At 46.7% G+C, this 25,321-nt stretch overlaps 1 protein-coding gene across 3 annotated transcripts in view; it reads right to left on the reverse strand.

Moving 5' to 3' along the window:
• The window catches only part of LOC115082041 (F-box/LRR-repeat protein 5-like), a 194,891-nt gene that overhangs the window by 56,014 nt on the left and 113,556 nt on the right, over positions 1-25,321 (reverse strand). For all 3 annotated transcript variants that reach the window (XR_003854059.1, XM_029586305.1, XM_029586306.1), the window contains exons 6-7: positions 15,603-15,728; positions 6,356-6,504 (exon numbers count right to left, since the gene is read on the reverse strand). Coding sequence is in view for 2 of the 3 variants with exons in the window: in XM_029586305.1 (XP_029442165.1) it covers positions 6,356-6,504; positions 15,603-15,728 (275 nt within the window). In the remaining variant the exon portion in view is untranslated. The remainder of the gene's footprint in view (positions 1-6,355; positions 6,505-15,602; positions 15,729-25,321) is intronic.

Consider the following 25,321-nt stretch of genomic DNA (forward strand, 5'->3'; position numbering starts at 1 on the left):
GGCTTCCTCGTTGGACCATAACCCTTGGGTTTGAAAGTTGTCCACATGGGCTCCCCAACCGATGTGAGAAGCGTCGGTGGTTAGGATTACTTGCGGATCCGGTGGAAGAAAGGGTAAGCCCTGAAGGAGGTTGACCTGAGTCGTCCACCAGGTTAAGGATAGGCGCAGCGCTTGTGTGACTGTGACTATGGAGGACAGAGGCTGAAAAGCTTGAATCCATTGGTGTCGTAGAGTCCATTGTGTTACTCTCATGGCTAGTCGGGTCATGGGAGTGACTTGAACCGAGGATGCCATGTGTCCTAGGAGAATGAGGAACTGGCGAGCCGTGGCCGTATCTTGAGACTGGAGCTGGTGAGCTAGGGACATGAGAGTTTGGACCCGTTGAAGCGGAAGGTAGGCCTTTGCCTGTAAGGTGTCCAAGTCTGCCCCAATGAAAGATAAGGTTTGAGATGGGACGAAGCAAGATTTCTCGTAATTGACAAGAAACCCTAAGGAAAGGAGTGTGTTGATTGTCAATTGTAGGGAGGACCGGGCAATCTGAGGGGTGGAGGCCCTGATTAGCCAATCGTCCAGATAGGGGTATACGTGGACACCTTCCTTCCTGAGGAATGCTGCTACAACTACGAGGCATTTGGTGAAGACTCGTGGAGCAGATGCCAGACCGAAAGGTAGTACTCGGTATTGATAATGGTCGCGGCCTACTAGAAACCGCAGATATTTGCGATGGGATTGTGTTATCGCAATATGGGTATAAGCTTCCTTGAGGTCGAGGGAGCATAGCCAATCCCCTCTTTGCAGCAAAGGGAGTAACGTGCCCAGGGTTACCATCTTGAACTTTTCTTTTTGAAGGTACTTGTTGAGGGCCCGAAGGTCCAAAATTGGACGTAGCCCTCCTGACTTTTTTGGAATTAGGAAGTACCTGGAGTAAAATCCCTTGCCTCGTTGAGAGGGAGGGACAGGTTCTATAGCATTTGATTGCAAAAGAAGGGATACTTCCTGTTGTAATTGAGTCAAGTGGCTGGATAGACTCCATGCTTGAAGAGGCGGGGAGTCTGTCGGAAGAGTTATGAAATTGAGGTGGTAACCCTGTGCGATAATTGCCAGCACCCACTGGTCTGAGGTAATCCGTATCCAATGCTGCAAAAAGTGGCACAGACGACCCCTACAGGGATGTGGGGGAGTGGGATATGGCATGTGCTCCGTATCGGGAAGTCAAAGGCCTGCCGCAGGCCCGGGAGGTGGGGCTACAGCAGGTCTTTGTTTCCGAGGTTGGCGTAGCTGAGGTCTGGTGGAGGATCGAGCCGGACGAGGCCTAGTCGACGGAGGGTAATAACGACGTGGCCGAAAGAATGACTTTTTAGAGTCCTTCTTAGGTGGTGGTTTGGAGGATACCTCAGATGGAACAGACGAAAGTTGTTTCAACGTCTCGTGGTGATCCTTCAATTCCGCCACAATCTGTTGAATCTGTTCTCCGAACAGATTGTCCCCCAAGCAGGGTAAATCGGCTAGACGATCCTGGACCTCTGGGCGAAGGTTGGATGATTTTAACCAAGCCCAACGTCTGGCTGAGATGGCAGTAGCTGAGACTTTTGTGGAAGCATCGAAGATATCGTAGGCCGTTCTGATCTTGTGCTTCCCAGCTTCAAATCCTTTGTGAAGGAGGGCTTGAAGCTGTGGCTGGTATTGGTCCGGTAATGTGTCAGCGTAGTCCTGCATCTGTTTAAGGATAGCTCTGTTGTATTGAGTCATATAAAGTTGGTATGAAGCTATGCGAGATATCAACATAGCCCCATGATACACTTTCCTGCCCACACTATCAAGGAATTTGTTGTCCTTGATAGGGGGAGTGGAAGAGTGTGGTTTTAGGCGCTTGGCCTTCTTTTGCGCAGACTCAACTACAACAGAGCGATGATCCAGTTGAGACTTCTGAAATCCTGGTGCTGACTGAACGAGGTATGTTGAGTCAGCTTTTTTATTAACTGGTGACACAGATGAAGGTGATTCCCAGTTTTTCTTTAAAAGATCCAGAAATACCTGGTGAATGGGGATGGAAGCGATGATTTTTGGGGCATCCAGAAATTGGAGCAGCTCCATCATTTGGTGCCTGTCATCGGTCTCAGATTGCAGCTGAAAAGGCACAATTTCTGACATCTCCTTTACAAAATTTATAAAGGAGAGATCTTCAGGAGGAGATCGTTTTCTACTCTCTGTAGGAGATGGTGGGGATGGTAAATCTGTATCTGAAGATGTATCATCACCCCAGGTATCATAAGGATCATGTAGGGCTTGCAGTCCTGAAGGACCTGGTAGAGGATCCAAAGGCATCGATGGAATCGGTGCTGCAAGCGGAACTGTGAACGGCATCGAGGGCTTCGGGGGGTACCGATGGAATCGGTGCCGATCTTGGAATCGATGGAGCCGAAGGATAAATCGGTGGAAAGGTATGTGAAGGCACCGATGGAACGACACCGGACGGGGGAATCCGGAACGGTGTTTCTCCTGTCGATGAATGTCCTTCCGGAGATGATGGTGTAGTCGGTGCTACTGGAATCACCGATGGAAGGGCGCGCATGAGTGCCTCCATACGATTTAGTATCGGTGCCAACGCTTCCACTAGAGGCTCGGTGGTCGGTTCCCTCCTCGGTGGCAGAGTCGGTGCTGAGGTCGGTGCCTGAGGCGGTGCCGGAATCGGTGCCGGAGGCGGTGCCGGTGGAGGCTGGAATCTTCGCATCGCATTCTCGATGGCCTCCTGGACTAGCCGGTCCAGTTCTGCCCGGAGACCAGGGGTAACCATACCCGGCTCGACGGGAGAGGGAGGCTGAGGCAGGGCCGGAAGTACCACCGTAACCGGTGGGATCACGGCCCCCGCACCCCGGGAGGGGAAGGGTTTCCTCGGTGCCTGCGAACGAGACGTAGACGGTGCCAGGTCTGACCGAGGCTTTTTCGTCGGTGGCTCGGCCTGTTCAGAGGTCGATGGTTGTGGATCCTCGACGGGCCGAGACTTGTGCCGTCGATGGCGATGCTTATCCTTCCGATCTCCTCGCCCATCCGGGGAGGGGACAGGAGTCGACGGCCGAGAAGTCATCGGTGGAGGACGGTCACCGGAGGGTTGACGATGGTGGTGCAACTTCGACGGTGCCGGTTCCGATGACGTCGATGCTATCGATGGCGTTGGGGTGGGTGCATGGAAGAGGAGCCCCATCTTCTCCATCCTGGCTTTACGACCCTTAGGTGTCATTAGGGCACATTTAGTGCAAGTCAGGACATCATGCTCACTTCCCAAACATAGAACACAGACCCGATGGGGATCTGTGATTGACATAGTCCGGGTGCAATCCGGACAACGACGGAACCCCGTCGCCATGGCCTAGGGCCAAATTTAGCCGCGGGATTGGTAAGTGCCAACAGGCCTCTAGGGCCAAAATCGACGGCAGTCGATGAAAATCGGCAAAAAACTTACCGGCTTTCGCGGAGGTGACAAAAATTTGTCGAAGGGAGACCCCTGAGGGGCAAATTTTCTTCGGAAAGAAAAAAACCGAATTCCTGTCAGGAACGTGGTAAGAGAGCTCCTTTCACCGCGTGGCAACTGCTGCGCGGAAAAAAGAAGACTGAAGGGAGACCCCTGCTGGCTGCAGGGTCAGTGCCTTGCTGGGCATGCCCAGTAGGGGCCAGTCAAAGTTCTGTTTAAACTTTGACAGAAGTTTTCCGTGGTGGGCTCCATCCTCGATGTCACCCATTTGTGAGGACAACCATCCTGCTTGTCCTGTGAGAATGGTGACTATCACCAAAACCGAAGGGGATCGCCTCTGGCCCTCAGGCTCAATGGAGGATGGAGCCTGCTCGGACCCGGGCCGCTTCGGGGGCAACTCAGTGGATGCCGATGCCTTCCTGAGCTTGGAGCCATGGGAAGATGGCGATAGAAGGCAATGCTTTGACTTTTCTCGATGCTTGGCCCGGTCCTTCCCTGGAGCAGAGGGCGATGGCGAAGATCCAGACCTGGAACGAGAAGAAATAGAAAGCAGACGATCCCCTGCACCCAGTTCCACCTGAGAACTCAGCGGTGGAGAAAACGTGGGAACAGGGGCCCTTGACTCAAATTCCCTGGGGCGTCGATGCCCCCGATGCCGAAGTTGAGGGCTCTGACTTTTTGGTGCCAAAAAGTTTATCCATTTTGTCAGGACGCACGCAACGGCCCTCAGGAGTCATCTAGGCAAAGAAGGCGCATGCATCCCCAAACGTCGTGCGATGCCCCCAGGGCACAAAATACAGATCTCATGGGGGTCTGTGATGGACATGGTGAGGGGGCACTGAAGCATCGGCGAAACCCAGACGCCGCTTTAGGAAAAAGAACCCGGCGCATGATCGATGGCCAGCAGATACCGGGAAATGGCCCCGTCTGTAATCAACAGCGAACAACATAAAACATACTGTGATGCCTAGTCACTAACCCCAGGAGACAGAGGGACCCAGCATGAATGGGGGGGGAAAAAAAAAAAGGAGACACACATTTTTCCCTAAAAGTTGCCACAAGATCAACAGCAGCGATGCGAAAGCTTTACAGAAAAAGAGAATAAAGAGGGTCCCTGCGTGAATGTGTGGATAGTGGCATGCTGGGCATGCTCAGTGTGCCAAAGTTCTAGAAACTCTGACAACTCTTCCTTGCTAGGCTCCATCTGATGTCACCCATGTGTGAGGACTACCATACTGCTTGTCCTCTGAGGACTGTATTTTACTGTTCAAGGAGAAGAGATGCTTAAGAGGATAATTTTCTAGGAAGGGGAATTAGTGACTATCAAGGGGAAGTGGGGCATGAGAGCCAGCAGAAATTGGAGGCGAGACTCAGGGACTCTGGGTGGGGAGCTGAGGACTCCTGAAATAAATTGTGGGGTTTGGAGGGGAAGGGACTTGGGATGAATAACCAGGATCACAAGGGCAGACAAAAAGGGCTCTATTCTTTCTACACTTCTCTTCCTCCTTACTTCACTAACCCTCTATCTGCAGCCCCCAACAGTGTTCAACTGCCATTTGTCCTTCACCCACCAGTGCTTACTACTGAGCACAGATGGACTAAGAATGGCTGAGGTTTGAGCACTGGTGAGGGCTGGGGATGAAGAATCACTGGGATAAGGAGGAGAAAAAAAAGCATGTACGGGTGTGTTTTTCTTTAGAACAGGGAGTTCACACCAGGCCCTGGTCCTTATCCTCTCCTCCATGAACAAGTTGCTCCTTTCCCCAGCTGCACCCTCCCACTGCACCTTCCCTTCCCCCACCTAGTTTCACTTCCTGTTTATCTACAAATTAAGCCCTGCCCCCTGCCACACAGTCACACCAACTTCCCATAAACTCTCACTCAACTCCCACCCATACACATACTTCAATATCTTCATACATACATGGATATTTTATACCACACACCCACTACAAAATCACAATCCACAAGCTCCTATACTCCCCCCCCCCCCCGCGCAAACCAATTCACTACATACTCCATCAGTTGTCATGCACCTACATATGTTCACCCACCTATCTTCCTATTCTCTACAGCCACTCCACACACACACACCCCTAAACAAACCCATTTCTAAAATTCTTACACTCATGTCAGCGTACCCCCCCTACACATGCACGAAATCCTCCCCATACACAGCTCACATGCATCCCTACTTATATCCATAGCCCACAATTCTGCACCCCCCCCCTCCAAAAAACCCCCAAACATACACACCTTCACTGGAAATCTATGTTGGAAAGCATTCCCAAAGTTATGCCTCTGGTTGCTTTCCTTACTTATTTCTTAATTGAATAATTGTGTTTAATTTTATACTCTGAAACTGAGATACGTTAAGAGTATAATTTTGTATTTCTTTGTAGATTATATTATTTTCTGCTATTCATTGTTATATTTTTAATTTACTTTATAAGTATTTTTATGATTTTTTCAATGAAATTTGTTGTATCATGCCTTCAGCATCATAGTATAAAAATGACTTATAAATCAAAAAAACAAACAGCATTTACAACAGCTTCTTAATGAATTACCCCATCTGTGGATTTATAGCATTTATAATAGAAAGCACAAAGCAGAAGCTAGCACAACTAATGTACAGATCAGCTCTGACGAAATAGTGCTTCACTGTGAAGAGCGCATACAAATTCATGCATAATAAAATGCCCCATTTCTAACAAACCACCAAATATTATGAATTTAAGTCTCATCTCCATGTCTAAATGTAAACATTTCTCAGTGCTGTTTTTGTAAACCATTCTCTCAGTGCAAGGAAATCAATTAGATTAATACAAATTAAGAACTGCACAACCAGAGTCACTAGGTATAACTGATGCAGGCAATACATACCGTCTTGCTGCATACAGCAGAACTGTATGCCAGTACTAGGGATTTTACTGAAGTTCCCACATAGGGAAGGACATTATGTATCACACCATGAAGTAAGTGCTTCTCCCTCTGAGCAATGCTAATAGCTGATGATTCTTTCGTAGCATCTTCTGTTAAACAATCAAAGACATAAAATGACTGAATTTATATTTTTGTATTACTGAGCAGCAGAACAGCACTTTTCAGAGGACAAAAAAAAAAAAAAAAAAAAGAATAGCTAGTTTTCAATTTAAGAAAATACTTTATAAATTCAAATAAAATTTGTAATCAATAACCAAGAAAAATGAAAGGTAGATAAAATGAAGAAGTGCAGTTTATGGAATCCTACTTTCCCTGCTCTATCTGAAGGTTTCATAGAAGGCAGGGGTGTGAAAGTCTTCCTCCAATATTCTAGTTTACTAAGGGGCCAATTTTAAATGTTGTGCGCGCTACCCGGCGCGCACAAATGTACACCCTATTTTATAATATGCGTGCGCTGCCATGCGCGCATGTTATAAAATCCTGGGTCGGTGCGCGCCGAACCCAAGGGGAGCCCAGATGGCTTTCCCGGTTCCCTCCAAGGCCGCTCCGATTTCGTAGCGGCCTTGGAGGGAACTTTTTTTTTTTTTTTTTTTTTTTTTAGCTCCCCCCCCTTTCCCCCCCTTTCCCTTCCTTCCCCTATCTAACCCACCCCCCAACCCTACCTAAATCCACCCCCCCCCCAACCTTATCTTGCTGCGTTACGCCTGCCTCTGCCAGGCGTAACTTGCGCGCGCCGGCCAGCACCTGCTGTCCCTTGCTCCTACCATGTGACAGGGGCCGACCAATGGCACCCGGTAGCCCCTGTGACATAGTAAGGGCAAAGGCTATCGGCGCCATTTTGAATACTGGCAGCCGATGGCCGAAGTGCAGGAGATCGCTCCTGGATCTCCACTGGACCACCAGGGACTTTTGGCAAGTCTTGAGGGGGGGGGGGGGGTCAGGAGGGTTGGGGGTTGTAGTTAGTTTTTGGGGGTTTTTTTTATATTTGCTCCATAAGATGCACAGACATTTTCCCCGCACTTATGGGGGGGAAAAGTGCGTCTTATAGAGCGAAAAATACGTTACCTTTATGTGGCTAAGTAGCAGCAAACTGTGGCAGATAGCTGCATAAGTCAGTACTTATCCAGTTATCCAGCCGCCACTTTCCTGGATGCAACTTTCTGCATCAGCCTGCAACTTTCTTGCAGTTGGGGCACAGGAGATGGGGTTTTCCCACATTCTCATCCACAGCTGCTGTAGAATACTGTAAAACAGTATAACTGCCCGTTCCGCTGGCTATTCCAAAATTTGGAGGAAACTAAACATCTCTGTGCAAGGATCTTTATCTTTGTGCAAATGTACTCCAAGTGCTCTTCCTAGTTTATCCTTTAATTTTGAGTAAGAAAAGTCTTCCAGAGGGGAGGAATGTTCTGGAAGCTCAGGTATGGCAGTTAAAGGGAATTCCTGTCAATTCCTCTTCCAAACCTAAGGGTGTAGAAACACTAATCTGGGACCTCAATGATGAAGATGGTGACTTGGGAGGGGATGTCTTGGTCGCTTTGGAGGGGGAATAGTCCAGATGTTTGACACCTCTGTACTGCTGGACTCCAATGCAACTGAATTAGGTAAAGAAGAACTTCATGACGGGGTTCCAATGGCATTTTGATGAAGAAGCATTAACGCGCCTGCAATAGTGTGGAAGTGATCACTACAAGCCGGTACTAAGTGGATAGTGATGGTGGTGGTTCACACTTAGAAGTTGTGTATAAGTTAGGCATTTAAATATTTTGAGTTAGGTTGTTGACAATGGGATCATATTGATTGTATTACAGATATCGTTGTAACATGGTGGACTACTTTGTGCTATTAGATGATTGGTGATTATGAGAGTGGGCAGGAAGTTAATGTACATAGAAGCATTTGAGTGATAGATGTCCTTGAATTAGCCCTGAGTCACAGGGTGAAACGAGGCTCTCGTCTGATGAATGTACAGTATGAAAATATATTGAATACATCAAGTAAAATAATTATATTATCATTGTACAATACAACTGCACATTTTTCACACTGTTATAGCATCCCTGGAGTAAGAAGAATTGCAGAATACAATTGTATATTTGTTATATGGATTGTTGAAATATTCATATATTAAGAACAGCATGTGATATTGAGAATAAGATGTTTTAATAGGAATATGGTTATATATGTTATGTGTATGAATGGTATGAATGGAATGAGTGAAGGGTAATGCATGTATTGGGTTATAATGGGGAATTTTAGGCAAGAGGGTTAGATTAATGATAATTTCAGTACAATGTGGTCTTACGTAAAAATGTATGTTTGATAAAGGTTATAGTTGCATTATACAAAATAAAAAAATATATAATTGGCAGGTAAAGTTTCCTAGTACCTCTGATTCTATATGTGGATTTTTTCTTCAATGCCACACTACTCCAACCCCGATGTTCTGGCACGCTCTGCCAAAGGGGGAAATTTTGAGGAACTCCACCTCAACTCTTTTCCCAGTGAGGCAGATGACACAGCACTGAGGTAAGAGAAGTGATTGCATCTTCTAAGAGACTTATAGTTCAGCAAAATTGCTTACCTTGTAATAGGTGTTATCCCAGGACAGCAGGATGTAGTCCTCACATATGGGTGACATCAATAATGGAGCCCTGTACGGAAAAACTTCTGTCAAAGTTTCTAGAAACTTTTGACTGGCACTGTGTACCCACTAAGCATGCACAGCATGCCATGATCTTCCTGGCCACAGGGGTCTCCCTTCAGTCTCGTTTGTAGCAATGAGCGTTAGCCAAAAATAAAACAAAACGTATCGGACCCAACTCCGCGGGGTGGCGGGTGGGTTTCATGAGGACTACATCCTGCTGTCCTGGGATAACACCTATTACAAGGGTAGCAATTTTGCTTTATCCCAGGACAAGCAGGATACGTACTGTTGGGAAAAATGAGGCAGCCTGAAATCACGAAAGGTTGGATGTGGTAGGAGTTGGATTATGCTGGAAACAAGTTCTTTAAGACAGATTGTCCCATAGGCTGAATCTTGTCTTCCTTCCTTGTCGAGACAGTAGTGGGCCGCAAAGGTGTGACGAGAACTCCATGTTGTGGCTTTACAAATGTCAGCTATCGGTACTGAACGATAATGTGCTACTGAGGTTGACATTGCCCTTACTGAATGAGCCTTTACTCGACCTTGGAGAGGAAGGCCTGCTTTTTCATAGCAAAACTGTATGCAATCTGCTATCCAATTGGATAAAGTTTGTTTATCCACTGCTTTACCAGGTTTGTTTGGATCGTAAGATACAAAGAGTTGAGCGGATTTCCTGTGGACTGCAGTGCGGTTTATATAAAATGCTAGTGCACGCTTACAGTCCAAGGTATGTAAGGCTGTTTCTCCTGGATGGGAATGAAGCCTTGGAAAGAATGTGGGTAAAACTATGGATTGGTTTAAGTGGAATTCCGTAACTACCTTAGGAAGGAATTTTGGATGTGTACGGAGATCCACTCTGTTATGTAGGAATTTCGTGTAGGGTGAGTACGTGACAAGTGCTTGCAACTCACTAACCCTTCTAGCCGATGTAATGGCTATGAGAAAGATAGTTTTCCATGTGAGAAATTTGAGATCACAGGAATCTATGGGTTCAAAAGAATGCATGAGTCTTGTTAAAACCAGGTTTAGGTCCCGTTCTGTGACTAGTGGCCGAATTGGTGGTTTTATGTGCGTTAAACTTCTCATAAATCTGCTGATGAGAGTTTGCGTGGAAATTGGTGCATCTCCCATCTTATTATGGTAAGCTGAGATTGCACTTAAGTGGACTCTTACAGATGAAGTCTATAGGCCAGAGTCTGAAAGATGGTATAAGTATTCTAGTAGAGAAGTTATGGAGCAGGAGAAAGGATCAATACGTTTTTGCCTGCACCAGAAGGTAAACCTTTTCCATTTGGAAGAATAGTTCTTACGTGTTGAAGGTTTACGTGAAGCTAAAAGCACTTGAGATACATTAGTGGAAAGATTGAGTGGTTGTAAAATCAAGCTTTCAACATCCAAGCTGTCAGGGATAGGGATTGAAGGTTGGGGCGGCGCAACCGACCCTGATCCTGAGTTATGAGAGTGGGAGCTACTCCCAGACGAATTGGATCCCTGATCGAGAGGTCTAGAAGTGTGGGAAACCATACTTGTCAAGGCCAATATGGGGCCCCTTGTCCTGTTGTAGCTTCACTAGAGTTTTGGTGATGAGCGGTATCGGAGGATACACGTACAGTAGGCCTGAGTTCCAAGGGCGAGCAAAGGCGTCCTTGGCTGGTTGGTTTCTCTGTTTGTGTAGAGTGCAGAATTTGTCCACTTTGTGATTCACGTATGACGCAAAGAGGTCTATTGTTGGTTGTCCCAACGTTGAAATATCCTGGCTGCTACTGAGGGATCCAGGGACCATTCGTGTGGTTGGAATTGACGGCTGAGTCGATCCACTATCACATTGTGAATGCCTGCCAGATAAGTGGCCTGGAGAAACATTGAGTGTGTTAAGGCCCAGTCCCAAATCTGTGCAGCTTCTTGACAAAGGAGATACGAGCCCGTACCTCCTTGTTTGTTGATGTACCACATGGCAACTGTGTTGTCTGTCTGTATGAGGACAGTCTTGTGTGAAAGGCAGTCTTTGAACGTATGTAGCGCATAACGTATAGCTCGAAGCTCTAGGAAGTTTATCTGAAAAGTTGCTTCGAGTTTTGTCCAAGTACCTTGAGTCTGCAAATGGCCAATTTGTGCTCCCCATCCTGAGGTGGATGCATCTGTAGTCAATGTTACTTGCACAATTGGTTGTTGAAAAGGTAGGTCCTTGAGCAAGTTGTCCATATTTGTCCACCAGAGGAGCGAGGAGTGTAGTTCTTGAGTTACTCAGATAGGAAAAGATATTGGCTGAACGGCATCGGTGGACTTTTGAGTGTCCATTGAGTGAGTCTCATAGCTAATTTGGCCATAGGAGTGACGTGGACTGTGGAGGCCATGTGACCTAAGAGGGTGAGACATTGATGCGCTGTTATTTGTGTGCATGCTCGAAGAGAGGCGGTTAACGAGGCTAGTGTCTGTGCATGGTCCCTTGGTAGGAAGGCTTTTGCTGTTATGGTGTTTAACTCTGCTCCGATGAACTGTAACCTGTGAGATGGTGTGAGGTGGGATTTTTGGTAGTTGATGAGGAATCCCAAGGAATGGAGAAGATTTATTGTGAGCTGGAGAGAATTGAGAGTTCCTTGCTGTGATTGACTCCTGGTGAGCCAATTGTCTAGATAGGGAAACACGTGCACACCTTGCTTGTGTAGATGAGCCGCTGCCACTGCTAGACACTTTGTGAATACTTGAGGTGCTGAGGCAAGGCCGAATGGTAGTGTCCTGTATTGGTAATGTTGAGTACCCACGAGGAATCATAGATACTTGTGATGAGGCGGGAATATGGGAATGTGAGTGTAAGCGTCTTGAAGATCCAGAGAACAGAGCCAATCTCCCTTTTGAAGCAGTGGTAGCATGGTGCCTAGAGAAACCATCCTGAATTTTTCTTCTCTCAGGAATTTGTTGAGATTTCTGAGGTCTAGGATTGGACGTAGGCCTCCGGTTTTCTTTGGAATGAGGAAATAGCGGGAGTAGAATCCTCTGCCCTGCTGAGGTCGGGGAACTGGTTCCACGGCCCTGGCTCTCAGAAGGGTGGATAATTCTGTTTGTAGACTTGTGGATTGGTCTTTTATTGTCCAAAACGAAGTGGGAGGAGTGTTGTTTGGTATGGTGAGAAAATCCAAGTGGTAACCCTGAGATGTGATGGAAAGTACCCACTGGTCTGTGGTTATGAATTCCCAATTGTGATGGAAGAATGTGATCTGACCACCCACTGGTATGTGTTGTGCCGGATTGGGAGAGCAGCTGCTGTTCCCTGGAATCACTTCAAAACCCCGACGTGGACGCTGTCCGTGGAGGGGGTTGAGGTCTGGTTGTCCTGGATTGTCTAGGTTGTGAGCGTTGAGGAGGCCTAGATGAACGCCCACATGTAGGAGGAGGATAATATCTTCGCGGCCTGTAATAAGGACGCTTAGATTCCTTCCGTGGAAGTCTCTTAGATGATTAAGACTCTTGAGGTATAGCTGACAATTGTTTCAGAGTTTCGGAATGTTCCTTCAACAAAGAAACTGCTTCCTTAACTTTATCACCAAATAAGTTCTCCCCTACACAAGGGAGATCTGCTAGTTTGTCTTGTATTTCGGGCTTTAGGTCAGACGCCTTAAGCCAGGCCCATCCTCTAGCATTTATCCCAGTGGCCAACATCCTGGATGCAGTTTCAAATGAGTCATACGCTGCACGAACATCATGTTTGCCTGCTTCAAGGCCTTTATGAATAATAGTTGAGAAGGATTCCTGAAGTTGCTGGGGGAGATTCTCAGAGAGTTCCTGGATCTGTTTCCATAGGTTACGCTGGTATTGAGTCATATATAATTGGTAGGCAGCAATCCTGGATACCAACATAGAACCTTGAAACATTTTCCTACCAAGATTGTCTAGCAACCTATTATCTTTGCCTGGTGGGGTTGAAGAATGAGTTTTTACTCTTTTTGACTTTTTCTGTGCTGACTCAACTACCACTGAATGGTGAGGTAATTGAGTTTTTTGAAACCATGGGATGTGTTCGACCAAGTATGTTGCGTCCACTCTTTTGTTGACCCAGGGGTATGGAGCAGGGATGTTCCCATAACCTGTGCAATAACTCTACCAGGATTTTGTGGACTGGAACTGCCAAAACCTCCTTGGGTGGGTCCACAAATTGTAGTACTTCTAGTGTCTTTTGTCTGGAATCATCCTCAGTGTGTAATTGGAAAGGGATGGTGTCTGCCATCTCTGACAAAATTGGAGAATGAAAGGTCCTCCGGAGGAGAACGTCTTCACTCTTCTGGAGGTGATGGTTCAGAGAGGACTTCCTCTGAGGATGTGTCCGTATCTGTATCTTGCCAAGTGTCCGGTGTATGAGGATGAAGTGGAGTAGAAGGTGTGTACTCCTTTGGCCTGGATGGGTGTTCCAGCAGCTTAGATGGAAGCAATGGTGATATTGGTGGATGAGGGCGTGGAACCCCTGATGGACCGGGAATTGGCTCTGAAGGTGGAAGGTCCTTCGGGATATCCTCTCTAGTGGGTGGTGGCATTGTTGGTTCTGGAGATATTATTGGAATGGCACCGATAATAGTGTCTAGTTTGGCCAAAATTAGTGCAAAGAGAGACAAATCTGGTATTGGCATCGAGGGCGATGGTGCTATTGGTATCAACGGAGGTATTTATTTAACAGTTTTATATACCGAAGTTCTAGTAACAGAGTTACTAATCACTTTTTACATTACAACAGTTACAATGACAGTATATAGTATGTCTTACAATGGGCAAGGTTATGGGTTCTGGCATCGATGGTATCGGCAAGGATATGGGTACCGGCATCAGTGGAATTGGCGATGGCGGTATCGGCAGGTTCATGGGAACCGGAGTCGAAGGCATCGGTGGTGTCTATGGTTTTGGCGATGGCACCGCAGCTAGGAGTGCATCCTTTACTGCCTGGCGAATATATTCGTCCAGTTCCACCCACATAGCTGGTGAGACTAGAGCTGCTATGGGGGGAGGCGGTACTTCCCCAGGGCCCTGAGGAAGTACGGTTCCCGGCACCGATGGCGGTGGGGATCGCTGTGGTTTAGAAGGCCTTGGTGATGTTTCGGTCCTGCGAGGTTTCTTAGATTGGGACCCAGGAACCCTCGATGGATCACCGGGTATCGGGTCGATGTCCGGGTTGTGCGGCCTCCAATGCCGATGTTTCTGCTTACTTTCGGCGGTCTTTTCGATGATCGATACCGACCTGAACGACGATGTAGATGGGGTTGGCGATGCCCTATCCCCTGCCTCATCGGGTGTTTGCTTTTTTAACACGACCTTGTGGATCGCTCCAGCCGGAGACTATTGGGTGGATGTTGACGTCGAAGGCATCAATTGTAATTGGAACAAGTGTTCCATTTTCTCCATCCAGAGTTTTCTCCCTTTCGGCGTCATTTCAGCACATTTCACACAAGTTAACACGTCATGCTTTTCTCCCAGACACAACACACATTCTAAGTGCGGGTCTGTGATGGACATATTCCGCAACAGATCGGGCATTTTTTGAAACCCGAGGCCATAAGTAAGTCGGACAGCCGTCGACAACTTGAAGGCTGAAGTGCTGTTGGGGGTGCTACTGAGGCAGAGACACAATTTTATAGTGGAAAAAACAATGAAAACTGAAGAGAATTGAAGAAAAAAATACCGAGACCATACATGCGCGTGCTATGCTCACAAAAGACTGAGGAGGCTCACAAGTTAACACCTGCTTGTGAATTCCCATACTTGCTGAGTAGAGCTAAAAGCTCTACTAGCTAGGAGAGACGTGTCTATTCAGTCCCACTGGATGACATCACCATGTCATGGTTAATTCAGCTGTACATATCGACAGGAAAAAAAAAAAGATACTTATTAAGAGAAGGAAAAAAAAAGACAGAAAAACTTTGGCAAGTGACGAACAGAAAAAGCAAAATGCAGAAAAAAGTGGCAGAAAAAAAAAGTGATGAGATCTGAATGGTGGTGGCTACATGGGAGCACCTGCAGATTTTCAGAAAATCTATTCAGATTTTTTGAGCTCAGAGAGCATTTTTCTGCTTTGATGCCATCAAATGACATCACTTGAGTGGCCAATTACTGTACTGCTTATTATTTCAACCAAAATGTCAGTCTAAACAAAAGCATACCCAATACATTCTAGCATCACATTTAAGAGAAAATATTTGTCGTCACAACCTCTAAGTGTGAACCACAACCATCACTATCACTATTGCAGGCGCAGTAATGCTTCTTCATCAAAATGCCATTGGAACCCCCCCATTATGAAGTTCTTCTTTACCTAATTCAGTTGCATTAGAGTCCAGCAGTACAGAGGTGTCAAACATCTGGACTATTCCCCCTCCAAAGCGACCAAGACACCCCCTCCCAAGTCATCTTTCCAATTGAATTCATTTGCACAAGAGTATAACAGTTTACTGTTCTTCCTATAACATTTACTTCTAAAAGTAGTTCTGCAACATCTAGATGGGAAAAAGGCTCCAGAGATCTTTGTGAACAGGAGACAAATAGTATTTTGCTTTCTCTCACCAGACTCATCAATATCAGCATCTTCATCCCACTCTTGGTAAGCACGGCTCTCATCCTTTCTGCTCTCTACCCAATCCTCATCTGGTTCTGTCTCAAGGTCGGTAGCAGGTCCATTATACCAGTCACCTACCCATGCATAAAACAAGAATCAATCCTTTGAAAATATATTTCCCATTAAAATTTCACAACAATATATTAACGTTTAAGGATTGCTACAAATAATTGTATATATTCTAATGCTGCAAGACAGTATAACAACATTTGCTGGGTTTTTAAAAGTTCCAAACTACAGTACTATACTAGACTTAAAATTGGGAAGACAAGAAAGCTGTTAGGAGGTAAAATAAAAAAAAAAAAGCAGCAGAGAGAAAGGGCAAGAAGCAAAGATGGGGAAAAAAGCAGCAACAAGGCTGGAAATGAGGCAGAAAAAAAGTAGTAAATATAAAAAGGTGGCTGTCTACAGGAAAAAAACAGATTGGAGAGGAAGACAGAAGTGAAGAAAATGGGAGGGTGAAAAAAAAAGGAAGCACAGAGGAAAACCAGAGTGAAACAGGTTGAAGAAAATACACAGGTTGAAAGGGAAATAACATGTAGATTTTTTTTATATGGTTTAAAGTTTTATTATATTGTATTATTGTATGTTTTGAGTATAGAGAATCCTGTGGGTTCCTACTAAGAGAAATGTCTTATCTGTATAAGGGGAAAGGAGTAGCTTATTGTGGGTTGTAGCTCCCCCATATGGGAATCTGAGATGGTGAACTCCTAGACTATATAAACCTCTGCCACTATCTTAAGTTGTGAATCTTTTAGTTGACCCTCCTAGGGGCAGCATGTCCCTTTGCTGCTCTATTATGGTTCATTTATCCTAGGGGGTCTCTAGTATTGAGACCTAGGTGAAGTAAAGTAGATAGGATGCTTTCTGGAAACTTTTTGTTAAAAGGAAAAAGTTTTTCCATCCTTCTTTCCTCTGGTTTTGGTTTCTCTTTTTCTTAAGAATTTTCCTTTTGTATTTTACCTTAGACCCTAGGGCCCAGGGACTCAGCTTCTTTTTTTTTTTTTTTTTTTAATCATTTTGAGTAAGTGGTGTCTCTTACAAAGAGAGAACCAATGGACCATCAATGCCCTTTTGGAGGAATTAATTATTCATTCATTCCAAGGGTGAAGGAGTAGGATAAGTTGTAAGAAGACTAGTGATTCCATCATCAAATCAGGATGTAGCAGAGAGGAGCATGGAGGTACCATTCAGGTACAAACACAAAGAAGTGAAGAGAATATGGAGATACTGGATTAAAGGTATGAAAAAAATGGACCTTCACATTAACATCTACATTGGGTTAAAATCCTATCTGCCATCTATCAGGAAAAAGCTTAAAAACTATCCAAATGATTGGAAAAGACAAGGAACAAATTAAATAATTGGAATTAGCTTTAACCATTTAATAAGTTAACTGGAAAATTGGTTCTTACCTGCTAATTTTCATTCCTGTAATAACACAGATCAGTCCAGACAGTGGGTTTTGCATCCCTACCAGCAGATGGTGGCAGAGGACAAAACTTTGAGACACGGCTACATAACAGAGTGCCACCTGCAGTCCTCTCAGTATTGACCAGTATCCAAGCCAAGTTTTGTCTTAAAACCCCTTGCAAGGGCAAATAGATCTAAAGGGCTAGAAACCCCCCAAAACTGCAGACTTTACTCATCCACAAAAAAACCCACTGGAACACCACAGATCCTACCCAAAAAATAATTTATTTATTTTTTTTAAATAAAGGTAAAACTTTAGTATCAACATGGCAGGAAATTCAGTCTTTCGGCATCAAAGGGGTAGATCTCTGGACTGATCTGTGGTATTACAGGAACGAAAATTAGCAGGTAAGAACCAATTTTCCTTTCCTGAACATACCCAGATCAGTTCAGACAAGTGGGATGAGCCCAAGCACACCTAAACTGGGCAGGAACCCAAAATACCCACGTGTAGAACACTCAAAGGACGCCTCGTCTTGTGCCCTTACATCTAAGCGTGATGTCTGGTGAAAGTATGAATCGAGGACCACACTGCAGCCCTACAAATCTCCTGCCTGCGCCCTTGTGGAATGCACTCTCAAACCCACAGGAATCTGGTGACCTTTACAGATGTACGCTGAACAAATTGCCTCCTTCAGCCAATGAGAAATGGTAGCCTTAGAGGTTTTGTCCCCTTTCTTCATTCTGCCATATAAGACAGATGATCTGACCAGCAAAAAACATTCGTAACCTCCAAATAATGTAATAGGATCCGCCGCACTTCCAAGAGAGGTAACTCACTGTCCGGTGGAGACTCTCTCAACCACTCTGGAAACCCTGGTAGCTCCATCGTCTGCGATGACATGAAAAGACGACACCACTTTTGGCAAAAAGGAATGCACTGTGCGCAACATAACCCTGTCACTGTAAATCCGCAAAAACAGATCCCTACAAGATAGGCGGATTTTGGAGCTGCAGGCCCTTTCAGAATGGCCACCAGAAACATTGCCTTCAGCGTCACTCTCCTCAAAGGCTCAAACGAGGCTCCACAAAGGACCCAAAGAACTAAGTTTGGGCTCCAATCTGGGCAAATCCTTTGAACCGGGGGGCGCAAATGCTTAACCCCATTCAGAAACCTGACTACATCCAGATGAGCGCCATGTGTCAGACCACGACACCTGCCCCTGAGTGAACCCAACGCAGAGACCTGCATGTGAAGCGAGCTGTAAGCCCACTTACCCCCTTTGCCCTTCCTGGCCAGGAAGGCTTTTTGCATGAGAAGCACAAACTCCGGGGAAAAATCCCCAGGATCATCCCCAGGATCATCCCGCTCCGTGAATGCCACAGAGGCTTTCACGGAGCGGGATGCCAGTGGCCAGTAGTTGGTGTTCCACCTTCACGGAGCGGAAGGATGGAGGGCTGCTATTTCCAAAAATAAATAAATAAATAAATAAATAAATAAATAAATAAATAAAACAAAACAAAAAAATAAAAACAGGGGTGGGTAAGAGTATGGGGCAAGGAGGTGGCCTGCTTGTTGCAGCGGTTGCTACCCCCAATTGAGCTGGATGTCACTTGGATGCAGATACAGAGCTGCTCTCTAGATTGGGTGGAGGGGATTAGGGCTGGAGGGTACTGGAAGCCAATAGTAACAGGTGGGAGAGAGAAAAAGGGAAAAAAAATGGATAAAGTGTGTAGCTTGCTGGGCAGACTTGATGGGCCGTTTGGTCTTCTTCTGCCGTCATTTCTATGTTTCTGTTTCCCCGGTTCCGGGGAGCTGACATCCGAATCCTCCCTGCCCCACCGGGGAAAGGGGAGGAGGGGAATCACTGCCTCTCGTGGCTGAAATCTCCTGGTCTCCATTGCTTGGTCAGCTGCCGCTCGAGGAACCCCCGATCCCCTTAAAACGAGCCCGGCCAAACAGAGGCCTTGTTTTCCTTAGAGGTCCCCTGCCGAGGAACCCTCCCGTCCCAACCTGCATTCCACACAGAGGGACTGGGCATTCAGCCGTGCCACATACAAGCCACAAGCGTGGCACACTGCCACCCTTCTGCTTTGGAGCCATTTTGGCTCGCACTTGCCACGCGGCGCACAATCCAGCTAGGCCACATACATGGTGCCGGCGTCGCACAGCACACAATTCCAAACCCTCACAACTGCTGCTGCACCGAAGCTGGCTCCCACTGGCATGCTAACAGGGCTGCGGTCACTTCACCAGTCATTTGCCACCAGCCCTCTGAAGCCGCGAGGGAAAACACAGCGCACTCTTGGGGGGGGGGGCCCCGAACTTGTGCCTGTCGCCACACTCAACCGGGTCCCCAGGCTGTCGGCACACCAGTGAAAGCATTGCTCTCTCCTCCCAGCACAGACCAACAGCTCCCGCTGTCCAGTCCCACCACCATCAGGGTCAAAACAGCCTTCCTTCCCTGCTGCTACAGTACTGTTTTGTTTTTTTTAAAGAAAACTTTAATGATGGAAATACTTTCCTGGCAGGACCAGTGGCACCAGAAAGGGAAGAATAGAGGGAGCCAGACCCCTGGCTATCAGACCCTCCGGCACAATGCAGATGAAGTCCAGCCAGGGGTATCCAACCCCCTGGTCACCCGGCTCCACCTGAGGGATGGCCCACGAAGGCGCCCAATATCTCAGGGAGCTTCCATAGTTCTCTTCTGACCTAAAACCTATTTCTTTTTCCTTTTTTTTTGTTTTTTTGTTTTAACTAGACTGCAGGTTTGCACCTCTACCATCTGCTGGAGTCAGAGAAATACTGAGGGGACTGCAGGTGGCACTCTTATGTAGCCTCAAAGTTTTGTTCTGACGCCATTTGTTGGTTGGTGAGCAAAACCCACTTGTCTGGACTGATCTGGGTATGTTCAGGAAAGAAAGGTTACAAAAGAATTGGAGATTTGAAGCTGTATATATCAAGAGCTGTGAGGAGCCTGTTCATCAACTTTTTCATCTTTAATTAATACATGTTTAAGTTGGAAACCACATCAGTTTCCAGCATGATTATTCATGCTGTTTATGAGAGACTTTAATGCTCAAGGCGAAAACACACAGGACCTAGAAAAGAAGCTTTCCTCCGACAGGGAATCTTGGACATCAAATCTGAATTAACATCAGGAGAGGACTGTAACAAATTTTGACATGTTTTGAGGGTCCTGTGATGGGTCATTAGCCCAGGTATTATGTAAATATTGTAGGACTACCTAAAATGCATGCCTACCTAGGTGGAATAGAAATAAATTATAAATATAAATACAATAAAGTACAGCTAAAAATTAGATAAAGGCTGTAGAGGATTTAAAGATTTAAAAAAAAAAAATGGAGGCAGACAGGGCTGGAAAAATTCCCCCACACCAAGGCACTTGTTGCCTAAAAAACAACACGTAGACTCAGCCAGGGCCAGGGAGAGAGACTGCTGCCACCACTGTGGCTAGTCCAGGCTCAAGGAGGGATACAGCAAAGTTAGCAGAGATGATAGGAGATATGATCAGTCTAATCCCCAAGAGAGATGCCACTACGGCCTGAGCAATGAGTGGAGATGAGGCCAGGAGCTGCATTCTGCCATCAGCTGACATAAATTTGGAGAAATGGATATATGGCACGGGGGTGGAGAAGTGGGAAGGAAGAGGAAAGGAAATCAGAGGAAGGGAGAGCAAAGAAATTCCAAAAGAAGAGTAGTAAAATAAAACCATATAATGGGGCCAGCTTGCTGACTCAGTGGTAGCACTACCAAGTATAGGATATGGGTTTAATTCCCAGGTCAGGTCCTAAACATCCCAGGCTGTGGAAGCAGCATTCACAGCCTCAGTGAAAGAGTCCAGTCATTACACAACCGTGATACCTAGTAGCCAGATTTAGGGCCCATGAGTGCAGAGTTCCAGAAGCAGCCCTGGTGTATGGCACCTGGTCAAGGACTGTCCATGCAGTGACTGGGCTGAGTTTGTAGGGGTATCAAATAAGGTAAAACTCAATGGGTAATTGCAAATGAAGGCTCATGGTTCTGGATCAAAGACCTGATTCCAAATAGTTGCTGGGCTCCAAAAATGCAAGATTAAATGGAAAAAAAAAAGAAAAGAAAAGTAGGAGAGCATAAAAGCAAAAAAGGTAAAGAAAGAATTTTCTGGCAACTCAAACTTTTTGACTGACACAAATGTGGAGATTACTTACCTGATAATCTCGTTTTCCTTAGTGCATGCAGATGGACTCAAAACAAGTGGGTATAGCGTGCTCGTGCTAGCAGCTGGAGACGGATCTGACGTCAGCACAGGTACATATACCCCCACAGGAAGTGCAGCAAATCAGTAATTTTCCTTGCAAAAGCTTTATGGATATATGTGTGACTGACCAATCAATGAAATGAACAGGATTACCCTGACCGATTTGATAGTAGCTGGAGACCGCCAGTGTTCTCAACCGGAAGGCGTCGACACCCGGCAGGGTGGATGCCCTACATAAGAAAAACATGGCTTACCGTGAATCAGTGACTCTTCATGTATACCGGCAGCCGGGCGGGATGCTGAGTCCATCTGCATACACTAAGGAAAACGAGATTATCAGGTAAGTAATTTCCACATTTCCTTTCGTGTAGCAGATGGACTCGAAACAAGTGGGATGTACAAAAGCTACTCCTGGACTGGGCGGGAGGCTGCCCGAGGACAGTTTAGGATTGCCCTCGCAAATGCTGTGTCCTCCCTGGCCTGGACGTCCAGACGGTAGAATCTGGAGAAGGTATGGAGGGAGGACCAGGTCGCCCCTTTACATATCTCTGCAGGCGACAGCATCCTAGTTTCTGCCCAAGAGGCCGCTTGTGCTCTGGTAGAATGAGCCTTGACCCGTAGAGGCGGTGGTTTTCCTGCCTCTACGTAGGCCACCTTGATAACTTCTTTGATCCAGCGGGTGATGGTTGCCCGTGAGGCCGCTTCCCCTTGCTTCTTCCCGCTGTGAAGGATGAACAGGTGGTCCATCTTTCGTACTGCTTCTGACATTTCCAGGTATCAGGACAGCAGTCTGCCGATGTCGAGATGGCGTAGCATTCGGCCTTCTTCTGACTTCTTCAAACCTTCTGTGGTTGGCAAGGATATGGTTTGGTCGAGGTGAAATTGTGAGACTACTTTGGGTAAGAAGGAAGGAACCGTGCGAAGATGGATAGCCTCTGGAGTGATTCTGAGAAACGGATCACGGCAGGACAGTGCTTGTAGCTCTGAGATGTGGCGTGCTGAGCCTACGGCCAGCAGGAATACCATCTTCAAGGTTAACAAATGGAGGGACAGGCCTCGAAGGGGTCTGAAGGCGGGTCCCGCTAGAAATTCCAACACTAGGTTGAGGTTCCACAGGGGCACTGGCCACTTCAGTGGTGGGCGAATGTGTTTGACTCCTTTCAGGAAATGTGAAACGTCTGGGTGTGTGGCAATGCTGTTGCCGTCACTCCAGGGACCGTAGCAGGATAGTGCTGCCACCTGAACCTTGATGGAACTGAGGGACAGACCCTTCTGGAGTCCATCCTGCAAGAAATCCAAAATGATAGGGATTTTAGCGGCGTGTGGATTGGTGCTGTGAGCATCGCACCAGGCTTCAAATACTCTCCAGATCCTTATATATGTTAGCGATGTGGAGAACTTGCGTGCTCGGAGGAGTGTATCGATCACCGGTCCCGAGTATCCCCTCTTCTTCAGTCTAGCCCTCTCAATGACCGTAAGAGAGAATTGAGCTGGAGCCTTGTGGAGAATGGGACCCTGTCTCAGCAGGTCCCTGTGCGGAGGCAGGGGTAGTGGATTCCCTGCCAGCAGTCTTCTCATGTCTGCGTACCAGAGTCTTCTTGGCCAGTCCGGGGCCACTAGAAGAACTAGGCCTCTATGTCGCTGAATCTTGTATATAATGGCACCCAGCAGGGGCCAAGGAGGAAAGGCGTATAGCTGGATCCCCTGCGGCCATGGCTGGACTAGAGCGTCGATCCCGTGGGAGAGGGGATCTCGTCTGCGACTGAAGTATCTGGGTACTTGAGCGTTGGACCTGTCCGCTAGGAGGTCCATGCCCGGGGTCCCCCACTGATCCACAATCATCTGAAAAGCTGTGGGCGACAGTTGCCATTCCCCCGGGTTTATTTATTTATTTATTTATTTATTTAACAACTTTTAATATACCGACGTTCGTGAGGCACATCACGCCGGTTTACAAGTAACTCAGTTAAAGGAGGAAATTACAATGAACAGGGGGCCGGGGGATGGGAGCAGGCCAGAAAGGGGGGGGGGGTAAGGGAGACAGGAAGAAGAGAGGGAAAGATAGGTAGCATGAGTGAGAGTATAAAAAACAACCGTTAACATAAGAAATAAAAGGAACTTATTTACAGAAAAAGGAATATTTACATTAGTGACAATTAGCATAGGATTGATTATATCGGACTAAATTGAACAATTTTGTAAAATTGTGGGAAGATAAGAGGGGAAGGGCGGGCAAGGAGAGGCGAGAGGGAAAGCCTTGGGAGGGGGGGAAAAGCCTAAGGAGGGGGGAAAAAAGGGGGGGAAAAGCCTAAGGAGGGGGGAAAAAAGGCCTAAGGATGGGGAAAAGAGGGAAAGAAGGGGAAGCCTTAGGAGGGGGGGGGGGAAAGGGCGGGTGGGGTGGGGGGGATGGAGGCTGGGAATCTGAGTGGGGGGGGGGGGGGATTATGTGGGAATGTATAGGTTTGGTTGGTTTCGGGGTAGATTATGTGGAAATGTTTAGGTTTGGTTGGTTTCCGGGTAGGCCTTTCTGAAAAGCCACGTTTTTATGCCTTTTTTGAAGGTGGCCAGGCAGGGTTCAAGGCGGAGAAAGGTAGGGAGAGTATTCCAGAGTGAAGGGCCCGCTATGGTAAAGGCCCTTTCTCTCGTGGAGGTGAGATGGGCGATTTTGAGGGAGGGGGTATGTAGGGTACCTGCGTGGGAGGATCTGGTAGGACGGTTGGTTATGCGGAAGTGGGGTGAGTCCTTGAGCCAGGGGTTAGGTTTGTAGAGGAGGTTGTGTAGTATGGTGAGGGTTTTATACTGTATACGGAAAGAAATGGGTAACCAGTGAAGGTCCTTCAGTATGGGGGTGATGTGGTCTCTTTTTCGTGTGTTCGTTAGGATTCTTGCCATGGCGTTCTGCAGGATTTGTAGGGGTTTGATGGTCGACTCTGGAAGGCCAAGGAGGAGGGAATTGCAGTAATCCACTTTGGAAAGGATAGTGGTCTGCAAGACTAGACGGAAATCTTGTGTGTGGAGTAGTGGTTTTAGCTTTTTCATGATGTGAAGCTTGTAAAAGCCTCCCTTAAGAAGGGATTTAATGTGGGCTTTGAAATCGAGGCGCTGGTCAAGTTCGATGCCAAGGTCTCTGACAGTTGGAGATGAGACGTGGGGGGAGGATGTAATATTGGGGAGGGTAAGTTCAGGTTGATTAGATATTATGAGTATCTCAGTTTTAGAAGCATTGAGGGCAAGGTGGAGGTTGGAGAGGAGAGAATTGATGGATGTAAGATAGGAGTCCCATAGTTGAAGGGTTTCATTTAGAGTATTTTGGATAGGAATGAGGATTTGAACGTCGTCGGCATATAAGAAAAAGTTCAATCCTAGGTCAGAGAGCAGGTGGCAGAGGGGCAGTATATAAATATTGAACAGAGTAGAAGAGAGTGAGGACCCCTGAGGAACTTCTTGTGTGAGGGGGATGTGAGAAGACTCAGCTTTGTCAATTTTTACTATGTATTCTCTATTGGCGAGGTATGAGGAGAACCAAGATAAGGCAGTGCCTGCGATGCCTATTTCTGCTAGTAGGGAAAGTAGGATTTGGTGATTGACTGTATCGAAGGCAGCTGAGATATCAAGGATTGCGAGGAGAAAGGATGTCCCTTGGCCCATACCTATGAGTATGGTGTTGGTGATTGCTAGCAGGAGATTTTCTGTGTTACGCTCCTTGCGGAACCCAAATTGAGATGGATGTAAAATGTGGTGGTCCTCGAGGAAGTCTGAAATTTGGGAATTGACTACCTTCTCAAGTACTTTGGCAATCAGGGGGAGGTTGGATATAGGACGATAGTTTGCTGGGTCAGAGGGGTTGAGGGATGGTTTTTTGAGGAGGGGTTTGACGACCGCAATTTTGAGTGGGTCTGGGACCATGCCCGATGCTAACGAGCAGTTTATTATGTCAGCTAAGGATTTAGCAATAGAGGTGGGAATAGAGAGGAGGGTTTTTGTGGGGATAG

Source organism: Rhinatrema bivittatum, unplaced genomic scaffold, assembly GCF_901001135.1.
Source record: "Rhinatrema bivittatum unplaced genomic scaffold, aRhiBiv1.1, whole genome shotgun sequence".
In the NCBI taxonomy this organism is placed as follows: Eukaryota; Metazoa; Chordata; class Amphibia; order Gymnophiona; family Rhinatrematidae; genus Rhinatrema; species Rhinatrema bivittatum.